The following is a 21,867-nucleotide window of genomic DNA, read 5'->3' as shown; positions in this document are numbered from 1 at the left end:
TAACTATTACATGTACATTGTCAACATACAGCACATGCAGGAAAATAAATGTTTAAAGACAACAAGTGCTGATAAATAAAAGTTGCCTGTAGGTACCAACTAGTACTTCCACGGGAAGAGTGCATGCAAATCATGTTTTATTGACTTCTTTATCTTGGTATATGCTGAATACTTTACTGTTTGCAAATAAAGACAAGCAATGTAGATTGTATTTTTTCAATTACTGGTATAAATCAGACGACAGATTACTGTGGTTTCATTAATATTCAAGGGTATCAATTTTCATGGATTAAGTGAAAATTTCAGTTTCAAGGATACGTAAATTCGAGGCCAATGACCCTATCGATACAAAATCTTAATAGAAATTGCACTTCAATGAACATTTAATGTCGTGGATTAATTTGACATCGAAATCCACGAAAATTGGTATTCAATGAATATTGATGAAACCACAGTATTAAATCTGTCCCACGGAGCCTTCAAATCAGTGTACAGTGCAGAGAGGGTACTCAGTTATTTCCCATATTCACTGCACACCTTCATATATATATAAGACAAAATAAAGTCCAAGTGATAGTTGTGTTAGATTTTTACATTCATACAGTAGTAATAGTAATCATCATACAGTACTATATAAAACAATTAACATCAGTCTGCAATCAGTATAGGACTATGAGACATGCTATAAATAGCTCATCGTGGTTGAGACTTTCTTCATATTATGGCATCCTGTTACACACTCTGTTTTCAATGTTCATTTTTTTTTTAATCATTTGGAATTTAAAAAAAAATTTCCCGATCAAAACGTGATACCTGAGCTATTAAAATATAATTTCTGTAGGATTTCTTTTGCAATACACTATGTAATACTATATATTAATCTTAAACAACATATCTATTCAGATATCATTTTCCAAAAAGTTACATGTACTGTTGACATTTATATCCTCTAGTATTTATGATCCATATTTCTGATGTCTCTTTTTTTTTTAAATTATGATTTCTTACATTCATGTCTTACTTCTGACTTTGTCAATGTATACAAGTATTTGCTGGACAGACAATTTATATATGTCTAAATAACTGTGTGTAAATATACATACAGAAAATGCATTTTCCCCCTAACATAAATTCACATGCAAAGTCAAATCATAATTCTTATACGATAAAAAAAAAGTAAACGAGTGGTTGAATATTCCTTTAAAAAATATTGCACATTAAAACACTTTTTCATCCTTAGTGAAAAAAAAAAAAATCATCCAAAATAAATCAAAATTCAACATATCCTACCAAACGACAATGTAGTCCCAGACGGGAAATTTCTACACTAGCCAAATAATAACTCACTTGGAAATTTACAACAGAAATTGAACCGAGAAAAAACAGTCCACTGATAATTAATGCAGAAACTGCGGCATACATGAAAGAAGAATGTACAGAAATAATAGGTCCGATCATGGATATTCTACATCTGATCCATAAACACTATGGTACAGACAACTTGTCACTTGTATTACGGTTTAGATGATGGAAGTCCATGAATAATCTTCAGCAATGGATTTGTTTAACCACTTGAAATAAACATGTTTGGCTCCTTGCACTCCTCATGCATTCTTCAACTCGCTTCCAATTTTATAACCTATAATTTTGTTCCAGTCTATTTTTGTCCTGGTGACAGGAAGTTGTCGTCGTAGCGCCTTAAATGTGGTGTCCGACATGGTCAGGTAGTTTTCTCCGATGGCTTTCTGTATATTAAAAGATTATTGTGTCCAAAATTAGGTAAAATTTGACAATGAAATTTAAAACAAATTAATATTTATTAAACAGTTACAAATAAGTAAAGTAATTTTTTTCTTTTTAACATGAAAATACTAGTCCCATTATATATTGTATTTGCAAGCAGCCACACCCACTACATATTAAAAATGCTTTGAAGTTTTAAAATTCCTTGAATTTCAAAATAATGAACTTTAAAATCTCTCTCAAGACTTTGATTCCCACACATCTACAAACCGCTCAGAAATCAGAAACAAACATATGCTACAACACGAGATTGTAGTGATTCTAACCTGGTAATCGGACTCGGCATCTACCACTATCTTGGAAAACTCTTTTGCTGTTTGTTCCTCAGACTGAAAAGAAGACAGCGTACAAAAATGTCAATACATGTACATGGTACATGTATTTGATGTGCCTTGGAAATCTTTATACATATGTATATCACATTTTCACAGCTTTATTGACCAAATATGTGGTCATGCATTGATTTTTCTTGCATTCACTTCTTTACACTGACCAGTAAATGACAAAATCAGTAAGAAATTAAGGTAACTGAGCCAAAGAGTGGTTATTCTAAACAAAGCATGAGAATAAAGTTAGACTATTTTAAAAAATGTTTCATTACAAAGTCCATAAAGTTCCATGCAAATAAGCTTAAGATCTAGAGATATGTCAAAAATATCAGATGCAGTTAAAACGCTTCAAAGGGACCTAAGTAACTAATTCTGATAATCTATAGACATTATTTTCCAAATCTTTCACAAATGGCTTTACAGTTCAAGTCTGATTTTATCACAGATTTTCTACAATGGATGCAAGAACTAGGTTACTATATATACTTGCACCTAACCCTATCAGACGGGCTATCAGAAGCTGCAAGTTCATTCGGGTTCAAAGCTACAGGTGATTAGATGTTACCTGAGAGACATGCCCTTGTTAAAGACGATCAATAAAAGTCATTTAATCATTCAAGCAGAAAAATTTCTTGATATTAAACATGTTTGATTCATTGTTTTAGAACTAGAGCAACCATTTCATCTAGCAGCATCAAAAGAAGCATCTTTAATAAAACAGACCAAAAACTTACTTTGGTTGATTTTTTTTCATGTTTCTGGTGTAATACGACACACATTATATTCATACAAATATATTCAAATAATTACATTCATAACTAAAATTTTATGCTTAACTCAGCTGTCAAAACAAACTCATATCAAAATATGTTTGATTTGCTTTTCAGGTGCCAATTCAGATGTAGTATTAAAACCCCATTACAGGTATTGTTCATATTAAAGACTTTGTTTTCAATAGCTTAGAATATACGAATATAAGATGAGGACTCTGGGACAAGAAACTGCCCATCCCCTAACAGGGCTAACACTGAACAAATTCTGACAGAAGCTTTGAGGTTTTTAATAGTAACCCTAAACCACCTTACAGGTAGAGAATGGGAGTAGGACCAACTCACCGAAATGTTCAGGGTCTGTTTCACCTCCTTAGATGTGACCAACTGGACATTTCCATCCTCGTAGTAATGCACCTGTCAGTCAAAACAAGAAAAAATATCAACATCATACTTCTACCAATTGCTCCTTTGACACACAAATTTGCATCCACATTTTATCTCTTAGTACTGACTTGTACTTAGACTTACAGTACAACATATCTTAGTACTACCAGGTAACCTGTATGACTTGTACTTTGACTTACAGTACAATATATCTTAGTACTACCAGGTAACCTGTATGATGTACTTTAATTGACCTACAGTACATCCTATCTTAGTACTGACCTGTACTTTGATGACCCCCGTCAGTTCAGCCTTGCCACCCCCTGACTCCGGGAATGTGACGGACCACTGTGACCTCAATCTGCCATTCCTGATCAAGACAAGCAGTAGAGGTAATAGACCAGGAAGAAAATTCACATCAAACAATAAGACACTTCCTGCTTGTTATCAAAGGAAATGTCTACCTTAGTTTGTGTTCAAAAGTTTTCATTAGGTATTCATGATTAAGCATTTACTGATCAAGTTACTTTTCCCTCAAATTAATACACTTCAATGATTTTTTGAACTTTTAAATACAAAAATATTGACAGAATATTGCCTGCATTACCAGAAGTTTTTGGGCTGATATTGATGGCTTTCAATGCAAGCGATGATGGTGGTGTTCCCCCCTGAGCTTTTGCCGTAGACAGTCACTACCCCCTGTTTATAGTGCTGGTCTCGGTAGGCAGTGAGAGACGCCTCAATGGCGGACCGCCACGGCTCCGCCCCCGCGTCTACTTTAGCTGGCTGCTCCTCTGTAGCTTCTTTTCGTAAATGATCGTATCTGTTTATGCAGAATAAAAATCCTATATTGAGGTAAAGATCTAGAAAAATTTTTGGTGCTAGAACCATGACGATGTCACAATTAATAGATTTTTGGCTTTAAAGGAATGATATAGAAAATGATAAAGCTTTTTGCATGCTTTATTGAATATTGGAAAAGTAATCCTGATACCTATTATATCTATATTCAATTAATATATTATTAATTTTAAAGGGGAGGTCAGGTGTTTGTTTGATGCAGTTTTTGGAGAGACTGTAGGCATTCTAGATATATTTCATTAGTCAATAATGGACAAAACTATAAGGTTTATTACCTACTTCCTTCATATTACATGTATATAAAAATTAACACTTTATACAAGATTTTTCATTGTGTTAAAAAATTAAACCCCTGTACACCATTTCAAACAAAGCTAATTGTTACAAAACATCATTGAAAGATATAATATCCTGAATTTCATAAACCTGTAAGCATCTTTTATTCACTAGATCTTGGCCTTAATCTTTCTAAAATAGATTTCATAACTAAAGTTAACAGCTAGGATATTCATTTACCTGTATAAAACAGTCATTATTGGAAACCCAATAAAAGTGACCCGTGATTGATGACCCTTTCATAGAAGGTAAATTCTATTCATATTCTTATTGGTTCTGATTAACTTAATACTAGGATATAAGAAGAAAACTATTATCTTAATGCCCTTAAGTATTAGCAGATTTAGATACTAAAAGGTAAAATGGCTTATTTTTCATGATAAAAATTAAAAATAGAGGAACTTAACTTCATTTAATTATCTAGTAAGTAAAGAACTACCTTTTCTGCAAATGACACATTTCAAGTCTATTATGTATGTAATATTTTCCTCCTTTCCCTTTTTTGTGTCTTAATTTGTCAACGAATGTTCCTTTGGTGGATTGCAGTATAAATATACCACTAGGAATTTGCCAATGGGATTTATTTAATAAAATAAATACAAAACTTGGATTTTAAAAATGCATGGTTGCTAAACAGGGTAAAATGAGGATTTTGTTTTAAATCCAGTCTGACTATGATACGCAAGTGAAATGTTAAATTTTAATAGCAATTTCACTGAGAGAGAGAAAGAAATGGCAGCATACAAGGGGTGACTACTTTATGGGGGAGACCACTTCAGCTGTTTTGACTGTAAGTATACATGTGTTTATATAGAGAATGGCCTCACTTGAAAGACTGTTTGGTCCGGGGATCTAGAAACCTACTTCCTCCCAAGTCTCCATGTTCTGTGACTAAAACCTAAAATGTATGCAGAAATACAACATAAGGTCAAATCACACAAGAACTTACATTTTCACTTTTCTCTAAACTCATGTTAATTGTGATGGCTAGAAGAAAATAAAATTTAAAATCAGACAACCCAAGAAATAGTTCATTTAAAAAATTGGGAATGAAAAGAATTTGACTTTTTATAATGCTCAAGAAGTATGAAGGTGTTTAGATTTTCTTTCAATCTCGCCAACATTGCTTTGTACACTAATGTTTTAACACATACACACAATCAGCAATGTTTAATATATATACATCACCTTGGTACTAAAATCATTGACTCAAATAAGCTACCTCATGCAAGTTTTCACTTAAAATAGAAACTCAATATAACACTTCTTATAATATATTCATATCTTGCACCAGAAATTTCACATTAAGTCTTACAAATGTTAAGTTTTCCACAAGGAACAAAATTTTACTTCCTCATCTTAGTTTCCTCAATCAAGAACGAAACACAATTCTGATAATAGTACAAAACATCTTTAACAGATCTTCTATCTGTTTTCACTAGGCCTTGCTATCTTCCAAATCTAAACTGAGATCTGCTAGTGGGTCATAATACATCGTCACTAGCATCAGTAAAAGGGAAGTAGTGGTGAATTTATTTTTCACTGCCCGTGTCTTGTTTACAAGGTAACAAGAACAGGAACTTTTGGATCGATCAACTCAACAATGAAACTATGACAATGGGCTTTTATGATAAATTCACACCACAGTAACTCTGCCCTTGCAAACCAAACTTTTAAAACATCCCATTATCTCAGTTCAACATCTGCCATTGTTAAGCATATGTGTGTGGAAGTGGGGCTTGGGGTCTGGAAGCCAAATTAAGTTTGAAGCTGACCTATTTCCTATCATTCTGTTTAAACCATTTGGTACTTACTAATTCGTCTGACCCTTTGATCTTACAGGGAGTAAACTGGTCTTTGTTATACTGGGCAAATGACCTGAAAAAGAGAAAGAGATCTTTCAAACTACGTATACAGTCAAACTTCGTTATCTCAAACTAGAGGGAACTGTTTAAATGGTTCGAGATATCCGAGTATTCGAGATATCAAGAGTGAAATACTTTAAAAAAATAATTGGTTGGGACTTACAAATAACTTCGACATATCCATTATATTCGAGATATCGGTGTTCGAGATACCGAAGTTCAACTGTATCATATTTTCACAGTATAAATAAAAAAAGTTTGTACCTTGTCACAATGTCACAATGTCATAATTTGTGCTTTCCCTTAAATATTTCATACATGATATTAATTCAAGAATAGATTAAAGTTTAATAAAAGTTTAAAAATTTCAAAAGTTAACCAATATGTTGGATGACATACAGGATAAAAAAAAAACCACACACAGATAGCAAAACCTGCCTCATTAAGTGACTCAGCTAGGTAAACCTAAAAATACAGCTTATCTCAAGAAACAGAGATAAATTTGCATTAGATTAACATACCCTGATGCCCCTTCTTTTAATAAATCATCATCATTAAGTAAAATTCTGACATCTGAAATAAAATGAGAGTAAAATAAGTCATGATAAATCAATGACAATTCTGTAACAGACTTTACATATGTCTGAGTAATTCAAGAGTAAGCCAATTAGAAACAAGGAAATATAAACTGTTCCCACACTTACCATTAAAAACCTCATTGAATTCTCCTGGCGGAGCATGTAAAATAAAGTCTGAGGCAATGGCCACCTAAAAAAGACAAGTGATACTGTAAACTAAATTTCATATTGATTCTATTACATGTATCTATTACCATCAATGAAAGTGCTTTGCATCAACAAATTTTTGCTTTCTCTTCTTAACTAAATAAAAAAAGAAATTGAAATTTACATGCAATTGATTGCAACAAAAACTTGCAATCCCGAATGCTGATTCATGTCGCAAAAAAGTGAAACTTCCTAACAAGGAACAGAGACTTATGATAAACAACCATTGATACTGAACACTGAATATCAAGTGCATAAATTCTAGTTCAGTCTGAATATTCTATATTGAATGATTACAACATGGATTCTCTGTAATCTGGATCATCATTGAATGATTACAACATGGTCTCTCTGTAATCTGTATCATCATTGAATGATTACAACATGGGCTCTCTGTTATCTGTATCATATCATTGAATGATTACAACATGGGCTCTCTGTAATCTGTATCGTCATTGAATGATTACAACATGGTCTCTCTGTAATCTGTATCATCATTGAATGATTACAACATGGGCTCTCTGTAATCTGTATCATCACTGAATGATTACAACATGGTCTCTCTGTAATCTGTATCATCACTGAATGATTACAACATGGGCTCTCTGTAATCTGTATCATCACTGAATGATTACAACATGGGCTCTCTGTAATCTGTATCATCACTGAATGATTACAACATGGGCTCTCTGTAATCTGGATCATCATTGAATGATTACAACATGGGCTCTCTGTAATCTGGATCATCATTGAATGATTACAACATGGGCTCTCTGTAATCTGTATCATCACTGAATGATTACAACATGGGCTCTCTGTTATCTGGATCATCATTGAATGATTACAACATGGTCTCTCTGTAATCTGTATCATCATTGAATGATTACAACATGGGCTCTCTGTAATCTGTATCATCATTGATTGATTACAACATGGTCTCTCTGTAATCTGTATCATCATTGAATGATTACAACATGGGCTCTCTGTAATCTGCATCATCTTTGCATTAGTTGAGCAAAAGTACATGTAATGCAACCTTTTGAATATCTTCATTTATAGCTAAGATTAAAATAATTCAGAAGGTGATTGATGCATCATAGCCATTAGGTACGACTCTGACTCAGGCCTTATAAATGTACTGAGATGTGTAAATGTCTTCTGGGTGGGGTCAACTTGTGGACTTGGCCAATTCCTGTACACGTATAGAACCATTTTAACAAGACCTTGGACTTTCGTAAGGATGTAACTATCTTTTTCCTGCGTAAAATCAAGTTAAAAATGACACTGGTTTCAAATGAAATATACACAGATTGCGTAGTCTTGCTCAAAAGCCAGACAAATCTTGCTGATTTCAATGAGCTATGGCCGAGTGGCCAGCAATGAAATAGACAGGCTTACTAAACATCGCTGTTTGACACAACTACCCAAAGTCCAAGCTCTTGTTAAAATGGTTCTAATTAATATTACATATTATAAATGCACCTCCATGCTTTCTGAGGCAGTCATGAAAAACTCCTGAGACTACAGTGCAGTGATATTTTCATCTATCTATAAACTGTAGAGATGAAATCTCAATTGGCCACTCCAGTTTATATCAGTTATAAAGTACCAAAAACTATAAATTTAAAGTGTACTGAAAAAAAAAAATAACTCTGGATCAAGTTAACTATGAGACACATCAAATAATTGACAGGATTTAGAATGCAATATTTGAAAGTAAATAAAATGTTGAACAAATGACTGAATTTTAAATTTTTACAAAACTGTTTGGTCCAGTACATGATAAATAGGTCAGATTCTTCTGGAGGACAAAGTTTACATAGCATTGACAATTTCTTCTGGAGGACAAAGTTTACATAGCATTGACAATTTCCTTGAATGTAAACATGTCTCAATATCATTTTTATCAACATGGCATATTCTAAAATTAGACAAAAATAATTTCACATCAATTCTTATGACATTTACTGGTCCTTAAAAATAAATCCAGCTATGACTATGTTTGAAATTTTATTTTTAAATTCACTTGGCAAGATTCAGAGAAATACTAATTGTATTAACAGATAACAATCCTTGGTGCACTCAAACAAACTCCTCAGGTGATTTTGTCATCAAACATTTCACTACTGTTATATAGTTGATGTGTTTCAAGTAATGCAAGGTTTATTTTTGAAAAAGAGCAGGTGAAATACAAGATGTCCACCACTAAGAAAAACCTTGGCATTAAAAATACAATTCAGGTAAATTCGAGTTCAAATAATGATAATAGCATTTTTTCAATTTGGTTAGTGGGTTTTCTTTTCTAACTGTGCCCCCTCTCCTCTGCTTGGTATGCCCACTCCCTCATCACACCCCACCCCCTCCCCAAATAAAGTTGGATTCTCTTGGGTTCAGCTATCTCCTTCCTCAAATGAAGCATGATTAAATGGCCAATTAAGTTTATAGAACCTAAGTGAAGGTTACCCATAAAGGTGTCATAAATCAATCAGAGCGGAGGGGGATTTCCTGCAGGAAACAGACACCAGCTATCTACATAAGTCTGTGTAAACAAACCCCAGGACCTTATTTAAGCCCATCTTTCCTGGTAAAACTAGTTAACTTTGAAAAGTTAGAGTCTGGCATGTAAGTGACCCTTTTCATCACTGAAACTTGTTTGCAAGCTACAATGCCCCCATAACAAATCCGACTGCTGATAAAATACAAAGGATGACAGGTTATGATTCTGTGTGCAGTACACCCTGTCCCTACTGTCTTATGTAAATGAACATGCCATACATGTATGCATAAAACATAAAAATATTTTGCAGTAATGTTCGGTACCGTACATTTACCCAAACCCAACAATCAACAGCTCACTATTCAAATGGTATGATTTCGAGAAATGAACCCAATCTGGATTCAATCTGTATACATATTATTACGTATTGATAAAGGGGAAAAAAAAAAGAAAAACATTTCAGCCCAGTCAAGGAAAACATTGACATAATGCAGTATTTATAATTATACATGCAATGTTAATGTTTCATCGAATAAAATCTTCATTTAAAATCAATGGGGTCAAGTTACACTTTCAGATAAATTAATCTTCAAAGCACATCATTCTTGTTGTAAACATTGTTGTAACATTCAAAACATCATAGACTAAAAGATACAGTACTATCATACTGATGACAAAACAACACTTAATTTAACTCTCATCTTCATTAACATTAAAAATGGACTCAATTAATATCTCAAAACATACAATTTTTTATTCATATTTGCTGCCTTAACAGTTTTAATGAAAGACACATGTTTGAAACATCAATAGCTGCACAATTTGCACTTTTATCATGACTAACTTCAATCAAAAGTAAAATATGTTATCATTGTTGGCTGTTATCATTTGCATGCTGTAAACATCACAGTTTGCACAATTAATATACATAAAATAAAGTTTAGTTATGAAATTAGCACGGGATTTCTGATTTAAGAATCAAAGGTCATTATGTCTCATGCTAAAATTAGCACCAACTTTCACTATCAACCAGCTTTTCTTATCTCCTTCTATATACATAGTGTGCCTCTTTAAAGAGCATTATGCTTAGGTGCATAGCATTGAAGTTAAAAATCTTTTATTTACAATTTCAAAAGAAAAGGTGCATAAAAGTTTAAAAGAATCAGTCTTTTGGAGTTAGCTAAGATCTTATGGTCTGCTCCAAGCCTGCCTAGAAAGACCTTAAATTATCCCACAGAAATTGCTGTGGATGTGTAAGTTGGGAGAATGTTCCACTGCCTCACCGGAAGAATATGCTAGTATTTAAATAAACGTAAAGGGATGGGAGAAATAATGACGGATCAGACTAGGGTTCCCTAGTCAGGTGCTTTACCTACTGTGCTATCTGGCGCCATATTTGAAATGGTTTGACCATCACATATCTCCAGCTTTAAATGATCTTTGCCACAAAGAGCACCCCAGACTCTTTCCCCTGGCAAAAGGTAACCTGTCAGTTCTAGGGGTTGCCACAGCACTAAATGTAACGGGATGGGAGAAATAATGACAGACCAGTCAGGGATTTGAACCCGGGCTCCCCGAACCTCTATTCAGGTGCTGCACCAACTGAACAATCTGGTGCCGGCATTCGAGCCGGTCTGACCGTCACAACAGCATTGGGTGTTGGTATTTCTCTCAGACAGTAAGTTCTTGAGGAAATTCGGTTAAATTTCTTTATATTCTCTCACTGTCCTCGAAATATAAAAACCATGGGAACAGTTAGCTCACATACCCCAAATATTTATTTTCCAAAGCTTGACAAAACCAATTAAGATGTAAAATTGACGGGTTCAACATAATATTGACATTCAGACAAAAGCGGAAGTAAGCGGTCTATTTTTTCGGCATTTTTTCTTTATGCAAAGACCTTAATTCCAGTGTATTAGAATCTGTCATTAGTCTGCTTTCTTTAAAATCTAATGAGCTTGGCTTCTAAATAAAATCGACATCATGGTCATCCGATATAATGCCAAAAAATTACCTTTTGCTTATCCGAAATGGGATCTCCGAAGTCGGCCATTTTCGTCTGTCAGTCACGCCTTCGTCATAGGATCTTGGGTAAAAAAAGTGCGAAACTAAGTTCGGTTTTTTCAACCATCAAACAACTTAAGAGCTTTAAACTATATTTAAATAACAACATAATAGTAACTATGATTTTTATAATTAAAACTTGTTTTTTTAAGAATTTCGATTTGTATAAAACTTTAAATTCGAAGACAAATCCAGGAAGAGCTTCATTGACAACACACAGCAGCAAGTGCCCTTACTTTTCATCTACCGGAGTGATGGGCGACCGCCCACTTCACTGTTCAATCAAAAACCCAATTTTATTAACTGTAGAGGACCAGAAGAATGCATTCCATTCCGGTTGTAAAGTCATAGACGTTACATTTCCAAATGTGTCTTCCCCAGAGGTAAATATTTAATTTCGAATTTTCTCAGTTTAAACTGAGCACTGTTTGAAATCGATATTCCATATAATTTTACTATTAGAAATAATTAAGTATTTTCATAATGAATATGTCGTATACCGTGGATGATACATGTATATAAAGGTTCAATCTAGCTTAATTTTTGGTCAATATTTGTGTGGCTAAATCTTTGATTGGTTACTTTGTTGTCCTTGATATAGACTAAATGTAGACTTATAAGACTGTCTTTAGTATCTTATGTGAAAAATATATCAAATAAGCAGGCACTCAGTACTCTCAAGGTCCAAGAAATTTTGCAAATTTGGTCCGAATCTCTATACTTGGACGTATTAAGGAAGAATTTCTGCTGCAGATTAAGAATGAGAAGCATTGGCAAAAAGGAAGGTTTAGAGAAACAAACCCAACAGTCGTCATCACCAAACTGACAAACAACACTCTGTTCTTAGTAAATATGACCCATAAAGCAAATCAAATTTCTTAGATATTGTTGCATTTTTAAAAACCATGTCTCAGTTTGTATTACCAGTAATTTTTAATTAATATAGCAGATTTCACAATTTCAGAAATAGTACTGTCAGTAACACAGCCTATTATATTTAGAAGATTTAAATAATAAACGTTTTAATAAAACAACCCTATACTTGCTTCTTTATTATAGAACCTGGCATTTTAACAAGACCTTGGACTTTCGGTAGGACGTAACTACCTATTTCTTGCATCAAAACAAGTAAATAATCATACTGACTTTGCGTGAAATATGCACAGATTGAGTAGTCTTAATAAGCTTAAAGCCAGACAAATCTTGTTCATTTCAAAGAGCCATGGCTGAGTGACCAGCAACAAAAATAGACATTGCTGTTTGACACAACTACCCAAAGTCCAAGCTCTTGTTAAAATTGTTCTAATTGTACAAATTGAGCTGGTCTTAGACCATTTGGCACCAAGTGCTATTTACATCTCTACTTTATCTTAATTTTGTGTCTTTAAATGTGATGTTCCATTGCACAGTTATGAAACGATACATCACAAATGTATCCGACTGGTCTTTATTTTGGAATAAAAAACACAATTGGTTCCATAAAAATCATATCCCATCCATCTCATGTCAGATTCTTTTTATCATGTGTTCCTTTTTATGTACAAGTGGTAGGTTTTGAGGCGCAAAAGGTACTAACACCATTTCCTCAGTATTCTTAAGAAGACATAATTGTGATGTCAATGCAGTGTTGTATCAAAAAATCATATCATGATGTAGATAGGTGTAATATTAACTGAATTTAGAGAGAAAAGTGTAAATTGTATTTGTTAACAATTTTAAAAATTTTAAGCTCAGCCAATGTTTAGTACAGTCTTTTTCATCAAATTTGTTTCCTTTTCACAAAATTGGTACCTTAATTAATTATTATAAATTGTTAACTGTTCCAGTTAAGGATTACAATCATGCATTTTCACAAAGTGCATGCTTCAATCAGCTATATATGCAAGATCCATTTTTTTAAAATCAAGTTAGCTGTTACATCAGCATGTATAAGTACGGTTTATTGTGATTCTTACTATTACTGATAGAAACGGAATCTTTAACAATCACTTTTGTTACATGTATCACCCATCCCTTTGTTACAGACGCAGACAGTTCCCATCTCCTTCTGTGAACGGGTAATTGAACTAACATGTGGTGGCACCTGTTTAATGTGTGTGTTTGTGTCTATATAACACCTGCTTATAACCACTGATTTTGTTATTTATACATGCATGTATTGGTCGAATACACACATTTTTTTAGAAAGAACTTGGGTTATGTTGTAATGGTGTGTCTTATTCCAGTGATGTTCAGTGGTATATATATTGTCCTATAAATTATAATAAACATTAATATACCGGGTACACAGAGGTATGATTTGTGCAGTATATTATTTAATCGGGAAATTATTATATATATTTTATTTACAATTATATTTTTTGTAATGCCTAATTAAAATATTGTATACAGGTTTATTTTCGCTCTCCCAGACTTGAAACAGTTTCACCCCGTCTTGAATTCGCCCAGACACAATTAGAAATATACATAATTATTCTTTCTATTTAACACAGTTATTTAAAAATTGTTTTGAATTCGCTCAGTCTTAAATTCATCCACTAACAACGAAGGCAAAAAGGGAAGAAAAAAAAAAAGCCAGGAGCGAATGTTTCCCTGTATACTGTACCTTATATTAGTATAAGCAAACAAGAGCAACACTTAATTGTAGAATCAATGCAAAGTAAATTTATTTAATGCTTATCCATGTACTGATTGCCATTTGAATATTCGGGTTTGAATGTGTTGTACATGATTTTTTTTTTAAAGAACTGATTTACATGTGAATTATATATAGATTTTTGATTAACTTTAGAGAAATAACAAATTCTTGATTATCTAGAACTACTGTCATCATATTGCAAAAAAAATGCGTGAAATATTCCATAGTTTTGCACACAAACTTGTTCCAACAGATTTTTTAGTAAGACTAATACACTAAGTCTTGTGTGTTTTGCAATTTTGCATGCAATGATCATAGCAACAAATATTTGCAACTGATGGGTACTCATAAATTTCACAAGTATTAAATGAATGTTGGTTGACAGAATATATACAATATGTACATGTACTAGTATTTTATCAAAGTATTTGTTCTGTGAAACAGGTAGGAGAAATATGTTTCAAGAACTACTACACAGCTTATGTTTCAATACGAGTGAAGTTTAAAGCAGCCCCAGAGAACGGAGCAGAAGCAGGTACACAAACAGGATCTTTTTAATTCAACCGATTTCCTTATAGCAATGTCAAATATGACAGTTATTATACTTTAACAGTTAACAACTTCTATCTTTGGTCAATTGCCACACACTTTTTGAAACAGGTGAGATCAAGTGGAAGACCTGTGTTCGTAGAATGCGGCTGATGCCGAGTCCTCACAAAGAGAGCGGCTCTCAGGACTACTTCGCTATCTCAAAGAAACAAGTGAGTCACTGCAAAATAAAATGTTCATGTAGGGAAGCTTCATACATCTCTTTGGTTACTACTGCATGAGTCCCTATCTATTAATTGACTAAAGAAAATTAATATGATACATACAATTTTGTTCCTTATTCTGTAATCACAGGATCGACAGGTATACTATCATTTTGACTTTGGTTTACCTATTGCTTAATGATGAGGATGCAGATTTTAATAAATTTCTTTATGAATTGGTAGTCTATTCATTAATAATTTTGCATTTGATCTAAAAGATGACTTTATGTTAATGTTTCTTTAAACCTCATGTATGATTGGCTTTAACAAATCACCCAAATTCAAAAAAGAGTTATACATTGACTTTTTTTTTCTTGATGTGTAAAAGCCTCTGCCATAACTAGCTTATGGTATTATATAGCCTTTCTGAAAATCATAAGTCTATAAACTTATTTTCTTTTCACAGTTTTCCTTCGAGATCTCCAACATTTCAGCCATGCGCATTATCCTTCAACAACCCTCGCCTGTGTGGAAAGAATTCCGCATTGAAGATCTCAGACTGTATAGGTCTTCTGAGGTAAGACCTTGTAGTTCTGTGAACTGTAACTTGCATGTAGTATCAATAGTCATGTTTATCTACGGACATCTTTTACCTTCTTGTTAGTTTCTCCCTTCAATGGACTAATCACTATGTCATTTTTCTCTCCGAGTCAGTAATACTTTGTATAAACTTATCTATCATGAATAAATTAATTAAACCTTCAAAAGCATTTTGGCAGTTTCATTCCATTTTCATAATGCCATCTTTTGTGGCAATTTAACCTAGCTAGAAAACTTATTCCGTACAATTAGAGTCCACAATGATTTTTGCATGTTTGCCAAAGATTGCAGAGGCCAAGAGTTTTTGGTTTTCTGGGAGCAGAGTGAACCTAAGACCCTTAAATTTTAGTGTGATATTGCCCCAGAAAGTTGGTAGTGTTGTAGGAAGAAAACACTGACTATTAAACACTGATAAATCCTAGCTGAAAGGGGAATTATTTTTTTGACATAACATTCATCCACGCACCATAATGTGTCAATTTTGTAAAAAAAATTATATTAAGAACAAAAGTATAAAAAAAACCAAGTTAATTGGCCAGACAAATGCAGGTTCAATGTTTTGTAATTAGGATTTGTTTATTGCATACCACCATACAGTAAGAATTCTTGCTGAATATTATATAATCATGTGTCTGATTAGGATTGTTAATCATCGAAAAATATTACTTATACATGTACTTGGTATAGAATTAGAATTTTAAACAATGAATGATACTACATGGCATTAATTGCATAAAGTTAATTTAGGTTCTTAGTAAATAATACAAGTTTTAAATGCTTGTTACATGTGACAATATTCAGTCATTTCTATAACATCAGATATGTGATGACAGTTTAAGAGCTTGTTTCTATGTGATTTAGATGCTTAGTAAACCGCCGCCATTACCGGCCTGGCTGACGGAAGACTCCGCCAACAGCACCAAACACAAACTGGAGGTAAGGCTTTGTTGTCAAGACAACCAGATACTTGACCCCCATGACTCTAGTAATCAATTGATACATATAGAAGTACATTGTAAGTGATTTTAATTATGCAATAGACTTTCAGCACAGTGAGATCTGCCATCTTTTCAATTTTTTTTCAACACTTAGTAATCAGGAAAGATTGTAGCACTTATTTTCAGATGGAGGGCAACTTTCAATAAATGTATGCTGAAGATTTATAGCTTTTGATTTCATGTTAAAGTTTAAAGTCTGTATGACTGCAAAATGACATAAAAGAGATTGAAGTTGTACATGTATCTCTATTTCTCCCTGCAGTGTTTTGAGTTTTATTATTTTTAATGTAATGTAGAAAAATTATTAAAATGTGAAAATTCCTATAAATTAAGGTTTTGTTGAATGGCGATGTATTAAATACACTAAAAGTGAATATATTCATTGTAAATGAAGTACAATAAAACCGAAATTAAATACAATAAAAACAAGTATAACATTATTTTTATAATACAATAGAAATGTGCAATCCACCTACAGAAATTTGAGCTATATTTATTTTGATATATAATTTTGCATTTCATCTGTTACAGTAAAAAAAAACCAAGTTAATGATGTGTATTTTTATCTTAAATATGAAATTGTTTTATTTAATCGAAAATCCTATATTTGTCTCAAAGTGGCTTTTGTGGGTTTGTGACCATTTTGTCGTAATATATTAAAAAATTAATTAATACTGGTTACTTATTCAGTTACAAACAAAAGCCAAGGAGAAAGTGAGTAGTTTTGGGAAATGTCACATTTTATATCTCACCTTTTTTTTTTTTTTTTACTATATCTGGAATTAAACTAGAGTGCTACTGACACACATTCACCAACATGAAACAATGTATGTAAATGCGATAAAATCACAGTCTTGTTGACAAAGTCACAAAAACAAAATATAATCCCCATATCCACTGTCTACTGATTTGTGCATGATGTTTGGATTTTTATTTATTTAATTAATACAGCACATTGTTACACGTTACATTGTATTTCACTTACAGGTACAAAAATATATATATTTTTCATCATTAAATTTATTTAGCTTTATGTGAATATTACAAACTGTATCCGAGTTACTACTGCAGGTATTTTTTTATGAAATAGAGAGTAATAGAAAACTTGATCTACCTAATGACATACCAAATGAATTTGACCCCAATGCTTAATCATTTTAATCCTTTGGGATTTTTTAAGTACTCAGGTGCACACTGACATATATCTAATATATGTTTAAATGCATGCTATGTTTGAAATGGTTTTGTTTACCCTAAGATTGATCTTTACCACATTCAACTATTTTTTTTGAAAATCAATCATTAAAGCAATATATAATGGAAATTAAGCTGACTCATATTTTTCCTTCAATTTTGTTTCTGCATGTGTTGTTGTTTTTCACTATTCCTGTACCATGTTGGATTAATAGCAATCTGAATTAATTCTTACAATATTTTTATTAGTAAGTGATTGCTATACAAAAGCATTCTTTGTTTGCATTGATGGATGTACAGCCAGATTCCTGTTATTTATACCCCACACAACAAAACTGCAAGGGGTGTAATGTTCTTACCCGTTCATCAGTTAGTCCTGTTTTAGTGTAAGCACAGCTACACATTATGTCCTAAATACCTACAAAGTTTTATAAAATTAAATGCTGATTGCTGCAGTTTAAGAGTTAAACTTACCCTAAACATTACCAAAAAAATTCCATTAAATATTATTTTTCTGGGAATTTCAGCCCTTCTGAATTAAGAATTTTGTTGTTGTTAAAGACAGAAGAATACTAGATGATCATATTTGCAGGAAGTTTTTAGCTGATGATTTTTTGCAAGTTAAGCTCTTTATGAAATTATTTTATGTATATAATGCATACCTTTCCTTTCATTATGTAAATCGTTGTCTAGTAAGCGGGAGGGAAGGAGTATTTGTATTTTTCTTTCATTCATATTTAAAAGTCGCATAACATTGCTTATAGAAAAACTTTAAGTACATTTTAGTAATTAAAACAGAGATTCTGTATATCCATTTATTAAAGACTATTAAGATATGAGGTCGGGATGGGGAGAAGATTTACCTTCCTTATAACTGGTGTTTTCTTATATCTGAGTTTTCTATAAGCAAGTTTTACTGTACTTAAGGGTGACCTCCTCTTCTTTGCAAACAAGTTTCTCATACAAACCTAAACTTCTATAAATTACTGAGAGATATGGAATTCTAGCATGTGTTCAACTTGAAAAGGGCAGAATAAAATCAATGCTGGAAATAACCTACCTTTTAGGCATTAAAAATTAAACTTTATTCATAAGTATCTAAAAAAATCTCAAAATGACTAATTGTTTCTCTACTTAATAAGATCATATACACATATCTAGTTATTTATTTCTTTCCATTGGTGATGCAAAATGTTTGGAGAAACTATATCTTCTGATTCTAATAATTAGGACACTAATACATGTACAAAGCAATCGTACCACTACTGTAGATTACCTATTTTACACAAGATTAGTACTAAATTCTGCAATTCAACGATTTTCTATCAAATCGCGAGAACGTAAAATCGCGAATGCCGAAACTTTATCATAATTTCATGTAGGTTACATATGTCTGAAAATTAAAAGCAAGATTTTGAAATTCGTGAGACTGGCTTCTCGCGGTTTTATGCGGATATTACTCGCTTTTAATTAGGAATTTACAGTATGTGGTGGATGATTAGGACGTCAATGCATACTTAATTATAAACAGAGCAATCACACACGTAGCTATGTGGTGAATGATTAGGGCAGAAATATATATATACACACATACTATATATGCACATACACAAAGCAATCACCTGCTATATATATGGTGGATGTTTAGGGACTTCAATGTATATAGACGGAATTGTAGAACTGGTAGTGTCACACGGGCAGCAGTGGCCGCTTACTCAGAATATGACTCCTGTCTAGTCTATTGAAGGAGGAGAGCTTATGTACTAAACAATGCTTTCAGATTTATTACGATGATCCTGATTCTGATGATCAGGAGGTAGAAGACATGGTAAGAACTGACTAGTTATAGCCGGTTATAGATGTAGATGTCTTCATATATATATGACAGTAGTTAGAGCAAGAGCCTTATATAATTATATTGACAACACTGTGTAGGTCTTATGAGTCTGGTGATTAATGTTCTGCTGAATAATGTTCCTTAATATTTACATGTCTACAGTATACACGCGAGCTAGCTGATTTTAATTTTCATCTAAGGGTGTGTGTTCATATTTTAAAGAACTCTTCTTTTATTGAAATATTTACAGATATCTTGCCTCTTCTATTGTTCAAAATTTGTAACCTAATTATTAATATATATATTATTATTTTATCTCTTTCATCTAGACTTAAATTGTGTATGGCATTAAATACTTACTGTTTAAGGCACCAGGTGAATTGACAAAATGAATAAAGTGAATATATATATATCTGTCCAATTAATATCATTTTATCACTTTTCTAACACACTTTATAAGAATAATTTTTTTAAATTTACTTAATCAGAACTAATGCATGTTTCCATCAGACAGTAAGTAAGCATGCCTCTGTGAGTACTGCAGTCATTTGGATAAAACAATAATAAATGCATTCATTTTCATTTACAGATCTGGTGAATTTAAATATTTATTATGTGCCTGGCACTTTTGATAGCCCCAGGTTAAACAAAAATCCTTTGAATGGGTGGGGTAAGGGAAAAAATATACAGGTCAACCCCTGTTTTGATGCAAACTCTGCATCAAGAAACAGTATATCTACGGTATATAAGGGTCAATCCTCAAGGTCTAAAGGTCATAGGGCAGGGGTCACCCTCCAAATAAAATGGAGAGACCTGTGAAATTTAATCACAGATAAAGTACATTTGCTTTTTTATACCCATACCATATATATGATAAAGACCTTCACTTGGGCCAAAGTGGGTGGTGGGGGTGTCAGAATCCCAAATTTCCCAACAGGCACTTTAGGTTGGACTCTTATCAGTTCCATTACATAACGTTTGACCATTATTCTTTGACAGTGGTTTTTTTTTTTAATTTCAGGTCTACCTGTAGTTATTCCTTTTTTATAAATTTATTTTGGCTGATTATTTTCAGTAACATGATTATATACAAAATTTCAAAATGAAAAGCTGACTTTCAAAGTTACGGTACATGTGTACAAATAATTAACTGGTGTACAATTGCATGTATGTAGAAATAAAAGGGGTGCTGGCAAAGTTTGTTTTTTTGTCTAACTTTTGCAAAGTTAGACATAACCATAACCAATTTCCTTTTTTTTTTTCTTGTCAAGGATTCTGATAAGTGTAGCCACCCACTTTCAGTTTGCTTCCGACACAAGTGTAATCTAATCTATGCCATGGACTTTGATAGATTTCAGTGACATTGATTTGGCATCTTTCAGGGTATCCCTAACCTAGAATCCATCTCATCTAGCCTGCAGGAGTTGTGGGGATTGTCTGAAGAGATGGCAATTAACCAAAGTAAAACAGAGATTGGTCGATATGAGGTACTTGCAAAGATTTAGTGTCAAGAAAATAAACATTAATATTAACTTATAAGTGTAAATCGATGCATGATTTAATTTAATAATGCTCATTTGTTTTGTAATTTTAGGTGGATGGATGTTATGAAGTTAATTTACTGGCATATACATGACGTTTGCTGTAATATTATTATAATCTGAATGATGAAACAGTGGCCTTGATGGAGAAGCAAGTCCAGCAGTTTTATAAATTGTGACCAATGTTTAGTGACATACATGTACACCATCCATGATGGATTTGTGATGTACAGTAGTTGTATACAAGTCAATGAACTTTTGACACTCCTCAATGGTATATAATTGTCATAAAATTGTTTAACTCATTGTTAGAATAAAAAGAATATTTTAGCAATTTGTGGCATGTATTTGTGTCGTTGCTTTGACCTAGAATTTTGGTTCAAAGTTTCTGCACATCCATTACTTACAGGCAATCCTTTGGCAAAGTGTGATCAAAATTTGCCATGGGAGAGACAATAATTACTAGCTGTCTAATGGTCTGAATAAGACTGGGTTCAGGGGAAAAAAAATAAAGCTCTGCTATGACCTTCACCTTTGAGTGAGAGAGTTGGTTCCAAGGTCACAACCCTTTAACCATAAATAAGCACTCTATATGTGAGCACATAGG

The 21,867-nt window shown here is 32.8% G+C and overlaps 2 protein-coding genes across 6 annotated transcripts; one reads left to right on the top strand and one right to left on the bottom strand.

Moving 5' to 3' along the window:
• Positions 1-1,168: 1,168 nt before the first annotated feature.
• On the bottom strand, positions 1,169-11,748 carry LOC105334890 (F-actin-capping protein subunit alpha-1). Of its 2 annotated transcripts, XM_011438495.4 has the most exons (11): positions 11,651-11,748; positions 7,056-7,119; positions 6,873-6,924; positions 6,301-6,364; positions 5,314-5,384; positions 3,897-4,112; positions 3,572-3,659; positions 3,248-3,319; positions 2,867-2,890; positions 2,070-2,132; positions 1,169-1,745 (listed from the first exon to the last, which is right to left on the bottom strand). In XM_011438495.4, exons 1-11 carry the CDS (start codon positions 11,687-11,689, stop codon positions 1,605-1,607), a joined length of 894 nt encoding a protein of 297 aa, XP_011436797.1. In that variant the 5' UTR covers positions 11,690-11,748; the 3' UTR covers positions 1,169-1,604. The 2 variants fall into 2 exon arrangements, with proteins under 2 accessions (XP_011436797.1, XP_011436798.1); XM_011438496.4 differs by lacking the exon at positions 2,867-2,890 and having other exon boundaries at positions 11,651-11,747.
• Positions 11,749-11,875: 127 nt separating this feature from the next.
• Positions 11,876-21,598, top strand: LOC105334891 (nicolin-1). Of its 4 annotated transcripts, none has more exons than XM_020069984.3 (9): positions 11,876-12,083; positions 13,725-13,757; positions 14,783-14,873; positions 14,999-15,099; positions 15,557-15,667; positions 16,552-16,626; positions 19,663-19,710; positions 21,102-21,206; positions 21,314-21,473. In XM_020069984.3, exons 1-9 carry the CDS (start codon positions 11,955-11,957, stop codon positions 21,353-21,355), a joined length of 735 nt encoding a protein of 244 aa, XP_019925543.3. In that variant the 5' UTR covers positions 11,876-11,954; the 3' UTR covers positions 21,356-21,473. The 4 variants fall into 4 exon arrangements, with proteins under 4 accessions (XP_019925543.3, XP_019925544.3, XP_019925546.3 ...); XM_020069985.3 differs by lacking the exon at positions 19,663-19,710 and adding an exon at positions 17,379-17,402 and having other exon boundaries at positions 11,877-12,083; positions 21,314-21,471; XM_020069987.3 differs by lacking the exon at positions 13,725-13,757 and having other exon boundaries at positions 11,877-12,083; positions 21,314-21,472.
• The last annotated feature ends 269 nt before the right edge of the window (positions 21,599-21,867 follow it).

Source organism: Magallana gigas, chromosome 4 (genome assembly GCF_963853765.1).
Source record: "Magallana gigas chromosome 4, xbMagGiga1.1, whole genome shotgun sequence".
Taxonomy (NCBI): domain Eukaryota; kingdom Metazoa; phylum Mollusca; class Bivalvia; order Ostreida; family Ostreidae; genus Magallana; species Magallana gigas.
Note: the sequence above shows the minus strand (reverse complement) of the source record. Positions and strands in the feature narration are given on the sequence as shown.